The sequence below is a fragment of the Xenopus laevis genome, chromosome 2L (assembly GCF_017654675.1).
Source record: "Xenopus laevis strain J_2021 chromosome 2L, Xenopus_laevis_v10.1, whole genome shotgun sequence".
NCBI classification, from domain to species: Eukaryota; Metazoa; Chordata; class Amphibia; order Anura; family Pipidae; genus Xenopus; species Xenopus laevis.
This window is the reverse complement of record NC_054373.1, coordinates 112,737,278-112,760,916: the sequence shown is the minus strand read 5'-3', so window position 1 is coordinate 112,760,916 and position 23,639 is coordinate 112,737,278. Positions and strand designations below refer to the sequence as shown.

At 37.3% G+C, this 23,639-nt stretch overlaps 1 protein-coding gene across 9 annotated transcripts; it reads right to left on the bottom strand.

Moving 5' to 3' along the window:
* Positions 1-1,391: 1,391 nt before the first annotated feature.
* tab3.L (TGF-beta activated kinase 1 (MAP3K7) binding protein 3 L homeolog) lies at positions 1,392-23,114 on the bottom strand. 9 transcript variants are annotated; one of them, XM_018244757.2, is made up of 8 exons: positions 23,030-23,114; positions 16,136-16,336; positions 11,211-12,594; positions 10,012-10,172; positions 8,966-9,059; positions 7,222-7,311; positions 5,182-5,289; positions 1,392-3,824 (listed from the first exon to the last, which is right to left on the bottom strand). In XM_018244757.2, the coding sequence occupies exons 2-8, from the start codon at positions 16,235-16,237 to the stop codon at positions 3,685-3,687; spliced, it is 2,079 nt and encodes a 692-aa protein (XP_018100246.1). In that variant the 5' UTR covers positions 16,238-16,336; positions 23,030-23,114; the 3' UTR covers positions 1,392-3,684.
* Positions 23,115-23,639: the final 525 nt, after the last annotated feature.

The window sequence follows — 23,639 nt, the reverse complement described above, 5'->3', positions numbered from 1 at the left end:
GTGCTACCTGTATGTGAAATCACGTAATTGCCCTAGGTCATACATTCTGTTTTGCAGGATCTGTGTGATTGCTTAAATGCGTTTGGATGTTGTCAGTTTTGTTGATGTTTTAATGTAAATGCTTGCAATATAAGCAGCAACTGGTCACATAAAATATTCAACACAGTCCGACTTCTGCACACCACTTACTTGTAGACACCCACACTCCTCAATCCCTGGCTGCTCTAAGCCCAGTATACTCACGACAAAAGGCACACAAAATTTTCAGTTGGCTATTGCCCTACATCATTTATTGCGAATGAGAAACCAAAGGTAGAACACACACTCCCTAATCAACTTAACGGGTGAATATGGAAAATGTTTTCTTTATAAAATTAATGAAAAGAAAACCAAAAGCTCTCACATCAGTTATGTATCCCTCGAATTTTAGAGTAATGTGTATATTTTTTTAAACTCTAATAAATTCTTTTTTTTTTTTTGATGCACAACATTTTTTTTCTCCCATTGGATTCTATCATTCTCAAAGCCAAACTTTTTAGAACTGTTTCCAAGGCCGAAGGTGTAATAAATCTCACGTTCTACTTCGAATTCGAAATTGTGAGTTTTGAATCCAAATATGTGTGATAGACCTAGTTATGTTTATTAAATTTATTTAGGACATAGTAGCCTGACTCGTTTCGTACCAAGCGGGCACTTACTCATAGGCTAATGGTCCTAACACTGTACAGACATTTTGTTGGTCAAATAGAGTGTCTTTGTGATGTAACTGTCTGAGTGATGTAACTGTGTTTGATATATAAATTTGCTTCATTATAGATCCCGGTTTTCAAAATAGTTGGGACACTGTGAAAAATGCAAATACAAAGATAATGGAATGATTTGCAATTCATTTAACCCTATATTTATTTGCAAACAGTACAAAGACAACATATCAAATTTTGAAAGTGAGAAATGTTGTTTTCTGAAAAATGACCCTTGCAAAATATCTGCAGGTTGATCAATAAGATAAATGTTATTTTGGCTATTTAGTGGAAAGTAAACATGCCTTAGTATAAATCTAGAGGGTCATCTATTAACTGTTCTAGCCACCCCACCTGAATGTACAATGCTGCCTTTTTACAAGCAGCATTCCAGTTCTCCTTTAAGGCTGGATCTATGGAATCTCTCTCCATCCTCATGTGAGTAGGGTATTTGTTTCCCCCCACCAAACAGTCCTTCTTCCAGAACAGGGACAAGTGCACAATAAGAGAAAGTGACAAACAACAGTAAAATATAAAATGAAAGAAAAAACCAATGAAGGGTATAGTAAAAGTAATTAGTAGCTTACACAACAATGCTGCACAATAGTCATTTCTAAGAATTCACAACAAAAACACAGAAGGCAAAAAAACCCACTTTCATTATTGTTTAATGGTATGATATTGCACTTTCATGATTTGCATAGCACTAGCACTTCATGTATTTTGTGTAATTTGTAGATAGTCTAAAAGCGCTACACGGAAAAGTGTTACCTTACTGTAACTTTTTTAATCTGAAACTACATATATGTAAAGGTTGACAAGAGCAGAGATTGATTCAGTGCTTACAAATAGATAAGAAGCAGAAACAGAAAGAAAAAAAATGCACATTCACAGCAAGATCCCAGCTGGGAAACTGGGACACATTGGTTTTTCACAAGTGTGCACTCCGATTCTTCTGTATTGAATAATCCTGGTATACTAAAGTGTCCAAAGAGAATTTTGCTAAATGGAAAGTGATCTTTTTGGTTCATTGTCCACAGTACACAATGGGAAAAGCACAAATACACACTATTGCAAATGGCTCTTAATATGTACCCTATGCTTATTCCTGGTCCTGTAACCCATATCATTCACTATTAAGCTTCTTCTGGTCTCACACATGTAAAATGATCTCCTTGGCTCTGTAGCCTTCAAGAAGTTCCGGGTGCAGGTATAGATGCGGGTCAGCGTTTCTGCGGGTTGGCCTGCGTGTCTTCTCAATAGTGATTTTTACTCCTTTTTTCTGACCACGCCTACTTTTGATGATGTCACTTCCGGTTTACAATGACAGCACTTCCTGGTTTACTCCTTTTTTCTGATCACGCCTACTTCCAACGATGTCACATCCGGTTTACAATGACAGCACTTCCTGAATCTTTATGGTCAGCGGGTCGCGGGTCTGGGTTACGGCTAAGGTACTTGCGGGTTGGGTCGGGTGGCGAGTCCAAGCAGGTAAGAATGTGGGTTGCGGGTCTGGGCTGTGGATTGCAGGTATGGGTTCAAAAAATGGACCTGCGCAGGACTCTACTTCAAGCACAATAATACAAGTTTAATCAACCCTCCTCCCACTGTTTTCTACAGATTTCAGCTACAGAATAATGGAGTTCTCCGTTTCACAAAACAATCGGATGCTTTATTACGTCAGCAACTTGCAGGATGCAAACCAATCACCTTCACAATAAAGGAATTTCGATGCATTAGAAGTACCAACATGATTTCAAAACAATATATGCGTTTCGATTTGTTTTTTTTTTTGCTAAAAAAAAAAGAAAAATTAAAAACAATTCTTTAAAAAATGCAGTGCGCAAAATTTCTATTTTCTTGCCTTCATTTGTATAAGCAGGCGTATTAACAATGTGCAAATAACACAGCTATATTGAATCTTAGACTGGATCTTCAGCTCTTGTAGATATTATGTCAAGTGGGTCTGTAGGGGCACAAAGTACCTTCTGTGCTGTAAACATCAAGCATGATTCACAGAATGGGAAGCTCACACACAGAATGCGTATCTATGCATGTATGGTGAATATATATATATATCTAGCTATCTACGCATGAATAACATGTTATTAGTGTGTATATTCCAAATACCAGTACATCAGTGTTGGGCAACTTTGCCCTATGCTCCTCCTGAGCAATCATACATAAAGATTGTGTCTTAGGTGCCTACAAAGATTTTGGCTATAACTTGAATATGGTGGGAAGAAAGGATAAGTACATGCAGCAGTATCTCCATTTTCAGCTTTTTATAGTAAGATTGTTAACATAACCAGTAGTTTCATGACACAGCTTGCTAGACGCAGCGTAAACCAAAGGGACAGCATTATCACTTTTATAATATGTTCTAGAAAGGTATGGCTAAAACCTCAATTTCACACCCGCAATTCTTTTAATAACAGCATTTCTCATTTCATATGGACACAATTACCCTGAATAAAGCAGCAATTCATTTTTTTTTGTTTTTTTTTTAAGTAGGCTTCATAAATTTGTGTTATACTACAACACCAGTTCCACAACTAAAGTCTTCATTCAGTAGGATGCTTACAAGAAGCAGAATAGAGCATTTTAGTCCATTTCTCCTGTGTTTTTCCAATATGTCCAGATAATTGGTCAGCAACATCACTTCATTTGCCTCTATACAATCTTGGCGTATCTTCTGTCTTCTGGAGGAACAAATGACCAGCATCTTGAGACCTCCATCATTCATGGACAAGATTGTAGAGAGCATTCTGCCACATCATCAGCACAGTTCTTCCATTATTGGTTTTATAACCAATATTCCTAGTCCTTCTCTGGATCTGGCCTCAGCTTGTTGATCCATCTGACTTAAGTAAGGTACCTTACTTGCATGCTAGATAGAATCTGTATAAAAACTTCAAGCAAAATGAAGGCTTTTACAGTGAAGTCATGTGAATCGTGGCATCTCGCACTGTTCACAGCGGTTTAGTGCTGGGTGATTGAGGAAAGTACAGCTATTGCAGTTCCAGGGAGACCCTTCAAAATCTTCATCTCTTCCTGGTCTTGGGCTGGCCCTCTGCCAGGGACCTAAAAAAAAAAAAAAAATGACATTTATGTGCATCTTCAGGAATAATATGTCCCTAACCCTAGCACAGCTATTGTGTATATCTGGAAGGGGGCCTATACAATTCCAAGGGATTATGTAAGATTACTATGGTGTAGTTTTTATTTTTAAATTACACGGTTTACATTACAAATAATACACTATTTTCTAGCTGTACTACTGGTGTGCAGGTCATTTTGCCTGATCCTGTGCATTCAGAAATGGAACTGCTTTTAGATAGGTTACTGTTTAACTGTAAGAGTCACAGTGGGATTTTTACTATTAAGTGCAATTCTCATATCTACCAGGCAGCTGTTGTGTTGTGTCAGGGGCCGATTATCTTGTTGCATTCTCATTATTCTGCTGATGGGCTGCTGGGGGGGGGGAGATATCACGCTAACATACAGTGCAGCAGCAAAGAATGACTAAAGTCACAAGTCACATGACTGAAGCCACCTGGGAAACTAAGAACATGTCAGATTTCAACATTAAATATAAAAAAAATATGTTTGCGTATTTCAAAACAGGATTATGCTAGTGCTAGTAACTGGTGTTAAGTGGTAGTAGCTGGTGTTTTCCCCCTTTAAAGGTGTTGTTCATCTTTTGAAGTTAACTTTTAGTAAGTACAGAGCATTTGTTTTTAGATGGGCAAAGTTCTATTTTTCCCCCATATAGTAATTCCATGCAGATGTCTCTGCATGAGTTAAAATCTAAGTAGTGTCAAATAAAACTAGTTTAGGATGGCTTTATCTTCCTTCTTAACAGGTTGATCAACTTTCATATACTGAATGCTGTGATTCACTCATATAAAGACTTTATAATCGGAATCATAATTATATTTCAAATCAACAGAGCTTGTCAAAACTGCAGGAATACCGTATTTGTTATAATGATATTTATATACATATTTATAGCAATCTGAATATTCTGGGGGATTCCAAAGTGAATAAAGACTTCACACACACGACACTCTTGAGATTTTCTGTTTGTTTTTCAATCTGTTATTACCACATCATTTGATGGTTTGCAGTAAATTAGAGATTATGCATGCATTGTATAACTCATCATTTATATTTTTCCTATAAAGAAGCTCCAAGGCTATTGGCACACTATGGAAAGCCCACTGTGTGTGCAGTAAGTGACAAGAAGGGTTCCACCTGTCACTAACAGAGAAGTTGCCATTCATGTGACTTACAACACACATGGGACAGCATCTGCCTTTTCTTGGTCGGTAGAGAAAACACACAGTGCAACAATAGCATAAGCACTGGCAGTTTTACGTGCACATAGTCTGCTTCTCTATCAAGCCACTAGATCATCAATAAATATTAATATACATACCAATATCCAAACTACTGGGAGCCTGTAAATCAGGAGGATCAGATTTAATTTTGGAGGTTACACTTATTCGTCTGGCTTTTCTCTCTCCTGAAGTGGTTTCGGACGACTCTGATAAAGACAATACAAAACCACTAATCTCAACATTTGCTTTACAGTAGAAGCAAGAAAGTGACCATACAGTATATTGGTTTCCTGGTCTTGATATGTATAGGCTTAGAAAAAAAAGGAAAAATGGTCTCAGAATTCAACGATTACTGGGATGGACCCTGCTTGGTGGGGAAAAAGTGCTACAGGTATGGAAACCCTTTATCCAGAAGAAAAAGGAACGGCTCTCTTCATTTTATTGTCCGCAGCTCCTCGATCGTGCATGGTGCATGTACATGATGATGATGCTCTAACAGGCATCAAGGGGACTACTGTATATCCACCACTATCTTCCAATTACAATACTGTGTGCTGAATATTATTATCTTTTGTACTGCACAAGTGTCATAATAAGAAGTATGTCAATTTGTATAAAGTGTACACAAAATTCAGAGCTATTGGTGCAACATTATCTTTATTGTCTACTTGCCATGAGAACATACATCTTAGTAAAATGTACATTATAGACACACACGCATAGAGCTGCTTGGCTGTCAGAATATCTGTAAAGGTAAATCTACAGTTTATTGGCATACTGTATACATACTGTTAATGGGTTATTCATAATGCTTGTTGAGCTTGAATGATGGAAATATCTCAGGAATGTATTGCTGTTGTGACATACAAGGTGCCACTTCTTAAATACAAGTAGAGGGCACTGAACAAGCAAATTACTTGCAAAATAATTTTATTGAAGTGCTGTACACGTGATCTTTCAAGCCCCTATAATAATAAAAGGCACAAGAGGGGCCAGAAACAGATTTGCTGTTTGTGAATTGCAAATCCATTAAACAGAGGTTGATGCATTGAGTCTGGGGAAGGCTGTGCAATAAACTGCAATTCCGAGTAGGTTACTTTACAGTGGACCTGTCACCCAGACACAAAAACCTGTATAATAAAAGTCCTTTTCAAATTAAACATGAAATCCAATTTTTATTTTTTATTAAAGCATTCATAGCTGTTGTAAGCTCATTTAAAAATCTCAGCTGTCAATCAAAAATTGTCTGACCCTCCTTTGTGCCTTAGGTGGGGCAGACAATCAATTTCACTTTCCATTCAGCACTTCCTAGATGTCACTGCACTCCTCATACTCTCCCATTCTCTTTACCATTTTAATTGTGTAACCAGTGCATGGGGATGGACATCGGGTCCCCCATTCTGGTGCACAAACAAGATTCTGAGATGATGCAAAGCTTGCCTTAATAACAGTGTGCACAAAATGGCTGCTGCCTGCTTGCTATAATTTTGAAATCCCAGACTGAAGGAAGCAAGATTCAAATAATTTATATAGTGTAATTAAAGTTCATTTTGCTTGACTAATATCATAAAATAGGATTTTGAATAATTTTTTTGGATGACGGGGCCCCTTTAAGTACATCTGCACAGTTACAAAAAATAGTTTTCAACTCCTGTCATATCTGTAGAAATAAGTCAAATCAACTGGACTTGCTGTGTTTTTTCTTGAAGACGTTTCACCAACTGGCTTTGTCAATTTAGAATGACTCATAAATACAATCTTTCAGGAATCAATACCCTGGAATGTTGTTTCAATCAGCATAATCTGTTTATCATAATCCACCATAATTTTGGCACCTCTCCCTGGAAGGTTTAATAACACCTCAAAGCTCCAATCTTGCTAATACAATCAGCACCTAACTTCATGGCATTCTTGCTGATTGTAATAAACAGATTATGCTGATTGGAGCAACATTCCAGCATATGTATTCCCGAAAGATTTTATTTACGAGTCATTCTGAATTGAGAAAGTTGATTCGACTTATTGCTGATGAATGAGAATCTTCACAAAACATTTAACTCCTGTCATTGTCCAAAGAAGCTCTTTCAATTTATATAGAAATGCTTTCCTAATCGCTACACAATTAAGTAACAACTTACCCTTTTTACAAGTATTAGGTGGAACAGCAGGACCAGGTGACAAGTTGTCATAAAAGTTACTCATTGCTTTTACATCAAGCTTTGCCATTCCTAGCAAGACAAGAGTATTACTATATCATCAAGGCACGCTACAGGGAACAAGAAGTTGCCATAATATTATTTATTTAAACATTCCAAGTTTCAACTAATTCACACCAACAAATAAATTGGATTAAATGCATTATAGCAAAAAGCTTAGTTGGAAAAAACTACTTACAGCAGTTGCAGCTAAAACGGTTTGTGTAAAGTATGGGAGACTGGATTATCTATCAAGTCAAAGGCTTACCATTGCATAAACTTCTATTGTTTCTCAGGACAGCTACACACAGGCTTCTTTATCAATACCCTTACTCCACCCCTTGAATAACATAAAGAGATTGTACAATAGGAAGACAATGCAGTGGGGACTGGTTTGATGTCACTGTATCAATGGCCAAAGAAAGTCAATAGATTGTACTCGTATTAATAGAGACCACGCCTTTGATTATTGTCATAGGATATACTAAAACTCTGCAAACTGTTTTTTTACCTGTACAAAGTACAAGTCTGTATGAGAGTATAGAGGCACTTTGATTTGAAATCTGCCTGGTTTGCCTATTTCATGATGGAGGACACAGGTACAGTCTCCTTATGCTCGTTAACACTTTAATACTGAAAGAGAGCACTAATGCATATGGCATTTTGACCACTGCTACCCACCTGAAGAGAACAGGTGCAGTCAAAAGAACCTTTTCTGACACTAATGTTATTAACAATGTCTTGTGTGGAGCACTCAGTAGTGACACACAGGGGCTCATTTATAAACACTGGGCAAATTTGCACCTGGGCAGTAACCCATAGCAACCAATCAGTGATTAGATTTTTCCAGCCAGCTACAAGGAGAACAATGAAAGCAAACATCTGATTGGTTGCTGTGGGAAACTGCCCAGGTGCAAATTTGCCCAGTGTTTATAAATGAACCTCAGTGACTTCCAATCAAAAAGCTTTTGACTGCTGCTGTTTTCTGTCATATTTTTCTGTCATACGCCAACTGCAGTCAAAACTCTATCCAGAAGCTTCCTGAGGACATTTATTAAAGGTTGAATTTCGAATTCAGATGAGTTTTATTGCATTCGAATATACTCAAAATTCGACTGTATAAAAAAAATGTAATATCTAAAACTCAGAGGAATTTTCCGACCCGAAAACTGGAATCAATTTCAAATAGAAATTGAGTTAAGATAATTCACAATTCGAGAGTTTTGACAAAAAAAAAAAAAAAAAAATTTCGACCCTTAATAAATCTTCCCCTTAATGTGTGAAGCGTTAATTGTATTACCTGAACTTAAGAGGGTTCTGAGTCTCTCCCTCTGTGCCTTCTCAAGTATTTTTTCAACAAATTACAGCCTTCTGACCAGGAAGCAAACATTTACATTTAATATAACTTACTTAAGGCTAGGGTCAAATGGGGAAAGTTTAAAGAAGCGGCATTATTGTGAAAGCCACATGAAATGGTTGGATGATTCAGAAAACAAGTAGTCATAATGTGGTGTTCAAGAGCCTAGGAAAGCAAACTGCTGAAAAAAACCCCCCAATAAAGCTTCTCTCAATACTTGATGTTTTCATGTTAAATTGAGTTATTTTACTTTAACAATACCATTAATCAGTCAATGATTTAAAAAATATTAAGTAAATTCACTAACATGAAAATCTATAAATCTTTTACCTCGGGACTGAAGCAGATCAATTTCTTTCTGTGTACAGTCAACATTTATTTGAAGTTGCCTGTTTAGACCTCTCAGTCTGGTCATTTCTTCTGGCTAGCAAAAAACAACACAAGAGAAGTTAGCGAATGCAAATAGCCCATGACATTAAGCAATGGTTCCGCTGTATGCTTCAGGCTAATGTTTTACTTTTTTAATTAGCAGCAAATTAGAGAAATGACAGAAAGGTTTAGCGGTGAAAAGTAGTTGGGCTAGGGCATATGGAAGCATTGGATTCACTCCCTTCCCCATAATATACAAAAGTGAAGAAAGAAACCAGTGGGCCCAAGTGCACGTGCTGTTTCTTTGTTTACCTGGATTAGGATGAATTATAAACACTGCAGTGTGTTAGCAGAAGTACTTAATTGCATGGGCTGCCATTAATATTTGCACGTGACCAAATACTTTTACAGGCACACCCCTGCAATTTCATGCAGGAGACCAAATAACTTGTATACCATGAAAGAGTCATTGTACTATGGCACATTTTAAAGTATACCACCATTTTCAACATTATTTCAATGAACAGGCCTTGCTCGAACATACATTTCACCTACTGTTTTAATCACTTACTTTTTGAAACAGAACAAAATTTGCAACTGAAAGTACAGTCACCTACATACAAAAACAAGCAAAACAAATCACCAGTTCACGGAGAAGCTCTGTGTATAAACAAACCCAATCTCCAGCTGCAACTTGCTACATTTTGAGATGAGGAGCAGCCCATTATACAGAGAGCTTCTCAGTGCACTGGTTTGTATTAATTATGTTTGGAAGAAAAGGAAATAGAACCTGGTTATACTATTACTATACTTTCAGTTTTTTGCCCAGATAAATGCCAGAAATAACAAGAACCCTACACATTTCATAATTGAAACATCAGGAAATAAGTATTGGTTCAAAAGAAGCCCCATTTATTAAGCTAATGTTGAAATAAAGGGGTATACTGGCCTTTCAATATGGAGGTTTTTCACTTTGTAGCCATATGTAAATGTGGTCTAAAGCTTACAGTTGGAATTGCTGTTGTACAGCTCACTCTCCGGAGGCGGCGCTGCATTAGATCATGCTCCATGCCATTCACTTCTGCTTTCAGTCTTTCCAGCTCCTCTTTTTCATGTTTCAGCTCTTTAGCCAACCGCTCCATTCTTGCCCTCTGATGCAGTAATAAGGCTATGAAAGGTAAAGAAGACGTGAGAAAAATCATCAGTTCTTAGTCCTCAACCATTGGAACACTGATACAATTCTTAAATTCATCTAAATTTCGAACTGATTTATTCCATAACTTTTCAAATTAACAATATTAATCTAAAAAATTTCAACGTTAAGGGGATTCTGTCATGATTTTTATGATGTCATTTTTATTTCTAAATTACACTGAAAATAATTCACAATATCGAAAAAGGTCCCAATAGGGGCCGAAACGTCGGATACGCATCTGTGCATAAAAACAAGACTATTTTCACAATATCTCTTGGAGTGCGGGTCCATTTGTCTTGATGTATTAATCTTTTGACCTACGCACCCACTTTCATCAAATCCGGTAAGAGTGCGTACACCTATATGGACATTATATATATATATTATATATATCTCTATCTATATAGGTACTATATATCTATCTATATAGGTACTATATATCCATCTATATAGGTACTATATATCTATCTTTATCTATCTATATAGTACCCTATGAGGATATTAGAAGTCACCTCAGAGTTCCATGACCTGTATTTATCTTTTATTAACTACACACAAATATATACAGCTACAGCCATTTTTTTGAAGCATTGAAACTCTACATTATTACCAAGACCAAATAGTCTTTTAAGCTACACAAATTTGCAGGAAATAAACACTGTACTAAACAGCCGTTTAGGGGGGAGATTTATAATGTGATTTATTGCGTGGAATAATTCACCACATATCCCCAGGCATAATTTTTTTACGTGCTTTTTCTTTCAGAAACTTCTGCTGGAACTTAATTACAAAGGTCTGAAGCAGTATAAAATAACATGGCGTAAAATATCAAACACCTTGATAAATTCTCTTTTTATTTTACACAGCTTTTTACACTATTTTTCCAACAAATTTCATTTCACACAGCATACTTAATAAGCCCCTGTGTATATACACAACTCCTGCCAAACGCCTTAATTATATTAACTTAAATATTATTACAATCAGTAATTTACGGCCAGTTTTTATTACCTTGGGTATATGCATAATCATCTGACCCAGAGCTGGAACTTCTGTGATATTTATGGATTCCTTTGTCTCCACCCGAAACTGGCAATAAGGAAATGGGCTGTATAGGCTCTGGTGTGCTGGGATGCTGCTCTTGGTCCACTATATTTAATAGATTTTCAGTTGGGGCACGTCCAACGGTGATTTTAAACACGGTCGGATTAGACGGAGACATCACAACACGTGAAGAAGGGGTAGGAGACCCAGTGGTTGTAGGTGGTTGTGAATATGTAATAAATAATGGGCTGCCACTATATGAAGCCTTTGGTTGGGTAGGTATTCCCCTTGAAGGTGACCCTGAACGTGCATTTGATACATAAACAGGATGTTGTTGGCTTCTTTGGGCAGACTGGTTATTTATTGGTGACGGACTTCTATTCAAGGTGGGTCCAGGTCTTTGTTGTGATTCAACTGTGATTTCTATCTTGTTCATAGGTCCCTTGTTCAGACCAGGTCCATAGGGAAGATACCCAAGAGAACTTTGCTTAGGATAGGGAGGAGGTGCCTGCTGGTATAGATGAGGTGACACTGTTGATGGGCTGGGTGGCAAAAACACATGCGAAGTTTGGTGGCTCAGTTGGTTGGTCTGCACTTGATGTTGAGGAGAACTATAGGGAGAAGTGCATTGTGAAGTTGGCGGGGATCGAAACGCAGACTGTGGAATCTGAGGCTGTTTTGGAGAATACTGTGTAGGTTGAAAACTTTGAGGATAAGGAGGACATGGATTATAATGGGGAAGAACAGCCTGTGGTGAAGGAGGCCATGCGGTGTTCTGTTGGGTTTGCCTGCCTGGAGAATTCTGTGATGGATGTCTTATGTAAATAGGTGTTCCATAAGGATTGTTCTGAACTTGAGGAACTATCTGTAAAGCTCTGGGAACATTGTGGCCTGAAGGCGATACTGTTACAGTTATAGGATTTGCACTATAACGAGGTACATGCATATATGTAGGCAGAGAAGCTTGCATAGCAGACGTGCCGACACCTGGCTGCTGAACGGGCTGTGGAGGGGGTGTTGGTGAATTTCGATTCTGGTCATTCAAGAAGAATTGGTTGTAATTTTGTGCCACAACTGCTGGAGCAGATTGGGGTTCTGGAACAAGACACAAAAGCTTGCCTGGAGAGCGCTGTGGATCAATGTGACCATCACTGGAACTGTGAACCAGTGGACGCCCATTAACCTGTGCCCCATCTCCTGTATGATATGTGCTACTTGGATGAATGCCAAGGTTGATGTGCAAAAGATTACTGTTCATTCGTGTTTCATCCAAATTGTGATAATCCATATACAGGTATTTGCAACTCTCTTGTGTAAGAGCTCTATAACAAGCATCAAGATTGCTGTTGTTCTTCAAAGAAAGAAAAATAGTGTCAACTTTTAAATTAACAGCTAAATGAAACACCTATTGTGAAGTGTTAGAACTTGATTTTTACAACAGCTATCACAACCAAACAATCCCAGAATACATGCGCTGCAAATAGAACGCTGTACGGATTAAATAAACATGTTTGACTAAATAGCCCTTGAACTTAAGTTTTATCATTTTCAGCAGTCAACACCATATAATGGAATATGGCAAGCTCAAATATTTTCTCTTAAAGGAGAAGGAAAGGTACCGAAGCAGTTTATTGTTAATAGATTAGCCACAATAGTGCAAGCTATAACACTAGTTATTCTGTGGAATGCTTTACCATACCAAACAGCTCTAGACACTCTCTCTGTTTGTTTAGGATAGCAGCTGCTATATTCACTCGGTATGACATCACTGAAGGGAGGGGGAGAGGAGCAAACTGAGCATGCTCAAGCCCTGCCCTGGAGGTTTATGCTGAAAACAGGAAGTCTGATACAGAAGCCCATGTGTACAAAATAGAAGAAAAGAAATGCAGTGTTTCTTTTGACAGAGGGCTCAGAGCGGCATTACTGGTTGATTTATTCTGATAAAGCTTACTTAATTTTAACCTTTCCTTCTCCTTTAAATAGTAATAAGCACCCTTGAAGTCTTATAATGTGTGCATTTGTAATGTGGAGGAGATCTAAAGGATACCTGCTATTGCAATATACAAGTATTTTAAAAGTCACCAAGGAGTTCCACAATCATATAAAGCACATGGCCCAAGGTTAAGGCTGATATAAAGGTCACAAAATTTGAACTCTGAATTATCTACATATCAAACTATAAATTAAATTTTTTTGGGTTTATACAAGTTATTTGCGTTTGAAGAAAAAAATGCTGTGAAAAAGCTGTGTACCTACATCTAAAGGGGAAAAAGACTGCCAAGTCTGTGAACAGGGAGGACTGGTTCAAAAGAGGAGTTAAAGGGGAGGTAAAGTCAAAAAATGAAATTCCTTTAACTGGTTCACTGTCTAAAATAAACATATCATCAATATACTTCCATTAAAAATTCTGTACCTTTTTCATAAAAATCATGATTTTCTGTGCTCCAGCTCCCCTTTCTCTCTATGTGCACGGACTTCAGCCTGCATGAATTCCTCAACAAGGCGAGCCGGCCCGCCACTGCTTTACTTCAAGATAAGAGAGTTAATTTATCTTTTCGTTCCTAAAGATGACCTCCATGACAGCTACACACGCTTTCCCTGACACTATAGAACTCGGAGGAGGGGAGATTGTTTTGAAGTAAAGCAGCCACAGGCCGGCCCGCCATGTTGAGCAGTTCATGCAGGCTGAAGTCCATGCGCATAGAGAGAAGGGGGAGCTGGAGCACAGAATTTTTAATGGAAGTATATTGACGATAGGTTTATTTTTAGACAGTAGACCCGTTAAAGGAATTTCATTTTTTCACTTTACATCCCCTTTAAAGAAGCCATATATGTGAAAACAGAAAAACCAAGTTTGAATTGTCTCAGATTATCACTCTCTACATCATATTAAAAGTGGATTTAATTTAAAGGTGAACAACTCCAACGCAAAATGGCTTATCTGAAAATACACCAGATATACTGAAAACTCCAAATTATGGTATAGCCATCTGCTTCGAGCACGAAGAATTTTATATTAATTATTTTGTGGCTGTTTAATGGAACACAAGTTACATTCTGTGATACAGAAAAAACAGCCGATGCCAGATACAGATTAAATATTGAATGTAATATTACAAAACAAAAACTACAACCATTATATTTGTATTATATGTATCAATTGACACCTGCACTGTTTTTAACAGCAAATTGACTGTCAAATAAAAAAATCCTTACTTTCAGGTGAATTAAATTAGAAGAGAAAACAATCATTTAAGAAAAGCAGCATATCTTGAAACAGGTCTGTTTTTATTATGTAACAAATGGTTTTCTGTAGCAAAAAAAGGATTTGGGATTTGACCACTTAAGCAAAGTGGAGTGTGGCAAAAAATGGTACAGGCATAGGATCCGTTATCTGGAAACCAGTTATCAAGAACGCTCCGAATTACGGAAAGGCCGTCTCTCATAAACCCCATTTTATCCAAATAATCCAGATTTTTAAAAAATTATTTCACTTCTCTCTGTAATAATAAAACAGTCCCTTATACTTGATCCAAACTAAGATATAATTAATCCCTATTGGAAGCAAAACCAGGCTGTTGGGTTTATTTAATGTTCACATGATTTTGTAATAGACTTAAGATATGAAGATCCAAATTACGGAAAGATCCATTACCCGGAAAACCCTAGGTCCCGAGCATTCTGTATAACAGGTCTCATACCTGTACATATAAATGAAGTTGCTTAGATTATTTATTTCTATTTTACTAGGCACTGATGTAGAAAGTAAATTACAACAGAGATATACAAGAATAAAGCCATCCATAAATGGGCTGATCAGGCAAACTCCGCGACCGTTCAGCACATAGGCTCAAGAGATGGAGAGCGTATTAAAAGCCACACCCATCATGGACTTCTTCCTATTGTTACAATCATTTCTGCGAATTAGCCAGACAATCAAACACCAGGAAGTGAGGATGAGCCATTATATACATACCAATTACAGTACAAAACATTGTACTTTATCATTGGTATATGTATGGTCCACTTAAATGAACGGTTCAGTGTTAAAATAAAAACTGGGTAAATAGATAGGCTGTGCAAAATAAAAAATAATATTTCTAATATAGTTAGACAAAAATGTCATCTATAAAGGCTGGAGCACCTGGATGTCTACCATAATGGCCAGTACTTCTTCTTGCTTTTCAGCTCTCGAACTCTGAGTTAGTCAGCGACTTTAAGGGGGCCACATGGGACATAACTGTTCAGTGAGTTTGCAATTGATCCTCAGCATTCAGCTCAAATTCAAAAGCAAATAGTTATGACCCATATGGCCCCCTTCAAGTCCCTGGTTAAGAAGCAGTAACCAATCAGAGGAAACCAAGAGAGCTGGAAGTAGTGTTCTGGCTATTATATTAGACATCCAGTCACTCCAGCCTTTTTACATTACATTTTTGGCTGACCAACTATATTGAAAACATTTTTTATTTTGCACAGCCTATTTACCCAGTTTTTATTTTTATACTGAACAATTCCTTTAAAACTAACCTCACATGGGCAAACATTGTCTGATGACTTGACCACTCTGGAGCCAAATGAACAGATCAAACCAGATCTGATATACGACCCGTTTTGTCAAATTGAAGAAAGATTGTTGTTTGCACCTCACCAAATGAGATCAATCTTAAACACACATAAATACTACAGGCTAGTTGTATACTTCTTATGGTATTAAATAATAATAGATACCATTCTATCCATACCTACAGGTTTAAAAAAAGAGTTTGAAGACATTTCTACAGGATTTGGTAGATTCAATGTTATCACAAGAAGCATAACAACGAATTAAACACATTTACAAAAAAATACACAAGGTCTGTGGTACTATTAAGATTCATCACACTACAACATACCTGCAGCATGCACTGAGAAACCACATCCCGTGGAATCTCAGGGAAGCGTTGCTGAAGATCATTTAATACCTGTATGTCGAGCTGCGGACTGCTCTGCGCCATCACAGGGCCCGATGGCAGACTAATACTCAGAAAAGACACGACAGGACTCAAAAAGTCCTCCGGTGGTTATGATCTTCTGACCCTTCCTGCATTTTGTATCTAGAAGTAAAGAAAATATGACGTTTTAAAATGAGCAAAACAGGATTTCTAATCATTACAGAAAAACAGTTTTGGTACATTTTTCAAAAGATATGAACTTTGACAACTCACTCCAGAAACATGTGTCGCAAAGGAGTGTTCTTCAGTGGGACTTCATGATAGAGTGAAAAATGAAACATGTCAATATTTTGGTCCCACTGGGGGACCTTTCTCAAGACCTTTATTATGAAGTCCCTAAATGAATCACTGTACTGATATATGTACTGTATAGATAAATATTTATAGTGACCTATTGGGTTGACAATCCCCCATGGCTTTAAAACCACTTTATCTAATTACTTACTAGGTAGATACCCATGCATCTAATTTCTCACATTTAAATGACATGTCACTGGCTTATAGGCTTACTATAAATAGTCACTATTGTCAAACTTCATTGTAGTTACTAGACAGGGGTGGAACTTTCCCTTTGGTCTTCCTGTGTTCCTTCCAACACAGCTGGATGTGTCTGTGGAACCTGGGATCAACAAGGCCAGTAAAGCTGTTCTGCCCTAGAGAGACAATCCTTCTAGTTAAAGGGATACAGTCATGGGAAAACATGTTTTTTTCAAAATACATCAGTTAATAGTACTGCTCCAGCAGAATTCTGCACTGAAATCCATTTCTTAAAAGAGCAAACAGATTTTTATATATTCAACTTTGAAATCTGACATGGGGCTAGACATATTGTCAGTTTCCCAGCTGTCCCCAGTCAGGACCATGTGGAGAGCAGCTTCAGACCTGTAAACAATTGAAGGCTCCTATCAGCTGATTAAATAGTCATTTTCTACAGCAAGTGCCGGATATTTTTTCATTTTCCATATTCAAGTCCAATTATGTTTAAGCTTTTCTAAGGGAACCGAGGGGTGCCGTCACTCCTGTTTAGCTATAGATGGTTTAGTGTCACTGGCAGAAACAAATGGTAGTATAAAATGTGGGTTTGCCTAGTCATGTGTTTTTTAATTTTAATTTAGTCTCAGCTGAAGCCTTTAAAAAAAGAACCTATATGGCCCATATTGTCTTTAGCGTCGCAGCCTCTTAAATGTTTAGAATGTTAAATTTAAGCAAGGGTTAAATACCAATGAAAAAGAACCCTGTAACTGCATGAAAATGAGGCATTAAGATAGAATCTTCTCATGGCTGGTCAGCCATAACTAAAAGTGCAACACGTATTAAATAAATAAGCTTTTTTACTGTCATTAGCTTTTAATTACAAGCTGCAGCTTCTGGCAGAATTTAGAATCTATTAATTCAACATTTCCACAAAGTGGGCAGATCTAACATTCTACAACTATAAGGGGTTTTTATCGCAGTTGGCAGACATAATAACCCTGGCTGTTTTAATGAATAAATATAAATTACCAAAAAAAAAATAACAAAAAAGTGAAGACATTAAGAAATGTAAATAAGGAATTGGAATTCTAGATGAGCAACAATGGTTGCACAAACTATGGAATTCATATTCCTAATTGTCATTAATGCCATACACACCGCAGCCAAAGATTCCAAGGAGTGATTTTAACTAGCATTAAAGGAAAAGTAACATTAAAATCACTGGGGGTGCTAAAATGTTATGCACTCCCAATCGATTAAAATCGACTACCTTATGCCCTGGGCTGGTGCTCCTGTATGCTAAAAATTGCACAGACCCAGGGTATTTTCTGTACAGGAATAACATTGGCACTGGTAAAATCAGTATGGCATTACCAAGTTCCCATAGAGGAATTATTTCATTAGTTATTTAGCATTAGGAATCAACAAGCTGTTAAAGGTTTTGTAATTTGCAAATACACTATTGTCTAATTAGCCCTTTTGCACACAGTAAAACATGAAAAATTAATGTCTCCGATGCAGTTTCAATAATTTATAAGGCCATATGTCAGCTCTTCACTGCTAAACGGATAGCACTGGAGATAAATTAAAATTCATAAATGAAGGGGAGTGATTCACATATTACAGAGAGAATATAGTTAATGCAGCAACACCCTTCCACCCTCTGCAGCAAGCAACCTTCACAGGAAGTTCTGGGAAAAAAGAGATTATAGCTAAAACATAACGGCAGCCTACTTTGCATATAACACAGCAAATCACAGACTTTAATTGCAAATGTATATGCTTACAGTGTACAAAATATGTTGTGTAGAACATAAATTGAGAAATGCTTTAATAGGGAACTGAAAGTCACAATGCAGGGTTTAATAGGTAGCTACATTCCCGTTTAAAAATGGAGGTGTCTGAGATGCTCTCAACTGTTATCGGGAATACAAATTGCTCCCTGAAGTTATCTAGACTCAAAGGGGCTACAGATTTTTATATTTTTTATAGTTTTGAGCTAGTTAAAGGGGTTGTTCACCTTTGAGTTAACTTTTTGTATAAATGTAGAGAGTGATATTCTGAGACAAATTGCAATTGGTTTTCATTTTTTATTATTTGTGTTTTTTTTAGTAATTTCACTTTTTATTCAGCAGCCCTAGGAGACGGCCTGAATCGAAAGACGACTAATAAAAAGTAGCAATAGCAACACATTTGTAGCCTTAGGGTAAGGGCACACTGGGCGGTTCGGGGAGATTTAGTCGCCTGGCTACTAATCGCCACGACTTTGCGGCAACCAAATTTCCCCAAACGCCTTCCCTCACTCTGCGCCTGGCTAAAATGAAAAATCGCCGGCACTAATCACACACGGCAATTCGTTTTCCAAAGTCGCCCGAAGTTGCCTCACGAGGAAACTTCGGGCGACTTCGGAAAACGAATTGCCGCATATGATTAACGCCAGCGATTGTTTCAGTCTGCCAGCTCAATAATTCAGGTGCAGACTCTAAACTATTACAATTTTGCAACATTTAGTTGATAAATTTCTCTGGAGTATTAGTAGCTATTGTATCAATTCCAGCAGCTGCCTGTAATGAAACCCAGAGATTCTGCTCAGCAGGAACAAAGTTAAGAAATGTATCAATTAAATGTATCAATTTAGAACAGTTTACAGGGTCGGTAACCCGCCCTCCCAGAGCTGATTTAGTAGGTGAAAAAAAGACACTTTACACTTCAATATTAGAAAAACGGTGACACATAGAAAATAGAAAGTAATTTGAAAAAGTCGTTATTTCTGGTGATCTATCTGAAAACAACTAGTTGTTATAATTAGATTGCCCTTGCGTGGGTGATAAGCAGTGTTGTTAAAACCATCACATATACAAATTTATACTCAAAATTATTTATAAAAATGTTTGCATAGGATGGGGCCACATTGGACCCCATTTCTGTACCCCTTAACTGCATATAGAGCTGATCTTGGAACATAAAATAGTTGTTATAAAGGACCAATTCAAGACACTGCATTGTAATATTTCAGTAACTTGAAAAAAGGCTGTGCCTAGACTTTAAATACCGTCTGAGATTTAAGCCGTGATACCAATAAAGGCTTTTTAAATTATATTTGTGGATGGTGTGGACTCCAATTACAATTATTTCTTAAGGTGACACGTCCCCTTTAAATATTAGAATTACATCAGCTTTCCTCTAATCCATTGGTACCACATACTAGATAGAAAGTGAGCTTTAATATATTTTGTGCAACCAAATTCTATGCTGTACAACAAGAACTACATTAATTATTTTGGAGTTTGCACAACGCTTGGGACTGATTCTTACAAACAGATTTTGCTTTAGGCTGTTCAGGTCAGCTGGATGACACTTGTATTCGTCAATTTGCACATATGCAAAACCGGTACATAGTTAATTTTAAAACAAAAAACACATGATAAAATACGATTGTAAGTGCCATTGAGGAAGCTTTGTAAAAGCACTGCTGAATATGTTGGTGCTATATTAATAAAATATAATAAAAATGGTAATTAAAATATAATGCTGGTTGGCCAAGTTGTCCATATTAGTAAAACTGCCCATCGATTAAAAGGCTAACATTCATATACACGTAGGCTATAAAATGTTAGAGCTCAATTTTTTGGAAAACTTAACTCTTCAAAAAATCGGGTAATTAAGTTTTTTTTAAATGAGGATTTTCAAAGTATTGGCATAGAGACCAAAGTATTTCAGATTTTGTTAACTATATCTGATTTCCTATAAATATTATACACTTTTATATGTAGACTGCTAGTATTTAGTGGCATTGCCTTTTCATTGAACTGGGATGAAATGCTCAGGGTAGCTTTGCACCAGCTTCTCAAAATATGTCGACGGGATTTTTGCCTATTCCTTCTAACAGAACTGGTGTTTGTGTAGTGCACATGTACAACAGAGGGATAACCTCTTATAAACAAAATCAGGTTTTATATATATATATATATATATATATATATATATATATATATATATATATATATATATATATATATATATATATATATATATATATATATATATATAACAAGGGAAAGTTGTGCTCACCACTATTTTTAAAACCATTAGGCGGGGGTGCAATGAGGGTGTGACCACAAAATACATATAGTCAAATACAAGAGTCCTCTGCACTCAACCCATTATCAATATATTTAAGACAGAGACATTTTGTGCATACTGCTACTAAAAAATGCCTTACCCTTTAAACAACACAGGGATTGTTTGTCCATATATTGCAATATATTTAAGCTGGCCAACTACGTCAGAGTCATCCCATATCTGGCCAGTCCTATGCTTAATTTTCATCTGATTCATTAAGAATTCAATTGCTTAATTATACATTTTACAAAGGGACTAAGTTTTACCTGCAACTTACTAGCTGCTTTCAAAGTAATACTCCCAAACTTGGCTGCCCTTTTATTAGACACCAGTGGGATCACCTGACTATAGTTGGGAAGGGTGGGAGCTACAACATGGAGCTGGTCACTGCTCCTGTATAACTATAACAAACAAGGGAAAGTTGTGCTCACCACTATTTTTTTTAAAACCATTAGGCGGGGGTGTATTTTGTGGTCACACCCTCATTGCACCCCTGCCTAATGGTTTTAAAAAATAGTGGTACTGAACAACTTTTCAGAGGGTTTGCACCTCCCTTCATGAGGTTGACGGTGCAAACCCCCGAAACGCTGTTCTGTACTTGGAGTGGTAAAACTGGCTAAATTAAAGGATTATTTGTACAGCAAGAAGTGCTGAAGTGCTTACCATTCCTGTAAAATTTTGCTGAATGTGGACGTGGCCGTACGTCTAAGGAATAGCACCACCGTATGCAACAACACCTGAAGAATATAAGTAGTGCTCCCCATATCTCTTATGTCTCACTCTATTCATACTACCATCTGAACTTGGTGTGCCAAAAATCAAGAAGTAAGATATGTACAGAACACATGTGGAGGTATTATGATTCCAATACCATCACTTATTCACCTTAGCTTAGGTTGCCCATGTATGGATACATATTAAAAGGTGGAAGTGAGCCCGATATGGCCTACTACATGGGTGGCAAACGGTTTGTTTAAAAAAATTATCAAATAAATGTATTGCTATGCAACTGCCAACTGAAATGTCACATGCAGGTATTTCGGAGACTGTTCACATGGCATTTACTCAAACCACTCAATAAAAAACAGAAACATACAAAAAATGTTGGCCTTGATAATGACACAATGATTTTTGCAGTTCAGTTATTATTACTGAATCCTGGAGGGATCATAACTGCGCTGCACAAGTGTAAAATATTAAGTCCGCATCAAATTTAGACAGGCTGCCATTTATTTTTTTTTGAGACCACGGTTCTGGGGATAATCTTCCCACATTAAAAAAACATAAAAACGTTGCTTTTTGGCTTTTATAAAAACATAATGGCATTACAAAACACTGTTGCTTTCTTTGTTTCTATACAATACAGGCCGCATATTTCGCAAGACGTGCTCTTTGGAAGATAATGGTAGCCGGCCAGCTTTGCTCGAGTATCGTATGTTTTGTTAGGCAACAAGCACGCACAACATTCCACCAGTTCTAAGCATAGCCATTATGCTATAACTATTCGGGAGTCTCTCAGTCTAAGGCCAGAGAGAAGAAATATAATTAGAACTGAGTCAGACTAATAAATCTACTTTCGCACAGTTGGGTGAAATTGACCCTTGCATTAAAAGGGAAACTATACCCCTAAGCATCTCAGGTCTATAAAATAAAACATCCACCTGTAAAACACTTGCACATACAAATATACTTGTCATTTTTAAGTCCCCCCCTGAAGCCCAGTGCTCACACACAAACAAGGGCACACATCCATGTTAAATGACATGAGCCAATGAATGGGCAGTTCTGTCTTCTACTCACACACTTCTTCCTGTTACAGTTCCAGCTGCATTATTTCCTGTCAGCTGATCGCCCAGAGAAGAACACAGAAGCTTTCAAAATGGTGGCTTAAGAGAAGAGTTGTAAATGGGCAATATTTACGGATATGGTCATGGCAGATTAGTAAGATTTTTTTTTTTTTTAATCGAGCGCTTATTACAATATAAATTGTCCGCGGGGAGGGGGGAAGTGTTCGTTCTGAAGGTATCGGTTTCCTTTCAATGGCTAGCATAAACCATAAAACAACAAATGACCTTATAACGTCATACCGCCCGACAGTCCCGCTTTTCATAACAAAGCCCGCAGTCCCGGATCGCTATTTAAAAGTCCCGCAACGTCGTTTAAATCTCCAGCTCCTGGACCCCCTTCAGGCCAGCTCACCCAGCGTATCGTCAGAGTCTCGCGAGATGAGACCGTGATGTCACGCCCACAAATCACATGAGCGTAGTGACGCTGCACGCTCCCGTTTAGAGGGAGTGTCAAGCAAAGGCGAAGCGTGTTATCGGTTCACAATACTAAAACTGCGTTGTAATTAGTGAAGGCTGTGGCGTCTCTTGTTGTGAGGGGACAGTTTACGGGTTGTTTTTTTTTGCTTCAAATAGACTTATGTGCGGTTGTTTTTTTTTTCGAAAAGGTCTCTCAATAGTTACAATTATTACTTTTTTTCTCTGCTGACTAGTGTCCCTACTTGTGCTAGGGACTGGCTAAAAGTCAGCAATACTCACTGCGCTCCGAATATTTAATCGAATAAACGTAATTTTTCCTGGCTTAAAGGGGTTGTTCACCTTTGAGATAACTTTTAGTATGATGCAGAGACTGATATTCTGAGATAATTTGCAATTGGTTTTCATTTTTTTATTCAATGGCTCTTCAATTTGCATTTTAAGCAATCTGGTAACTAGGGGCCAAATTACCCCAGCAACCATGCATTGAATTGAATAAAAAATATGAAGAGTAATGAATAGAACACCCAATTTAGAAAAATAAGTAA

Coding starts and splice junctions, on each gene's coding strand:
- tab3.L (XM_018244757.2), bottom strand. CDS start 16,237: ATGGCGCAGAGCAGTCCGCAGCTCGACATACAGGTATTAAATGATCTT. Junction 9,060..10,011: donor GTACAACAGCAATTCCAACT/GTAAGCTTTAGA, acceptor GTTTTTTGCTAG/CCAGAAGAAATGACCAGACT. Junction 3,825..5,181: donor TCCCAGTAGTTTGGATATTG/GTATGTATATTA, acceptor TTTTTTTTTTAG/GTCCCTGGCAGAGGGCCAGC.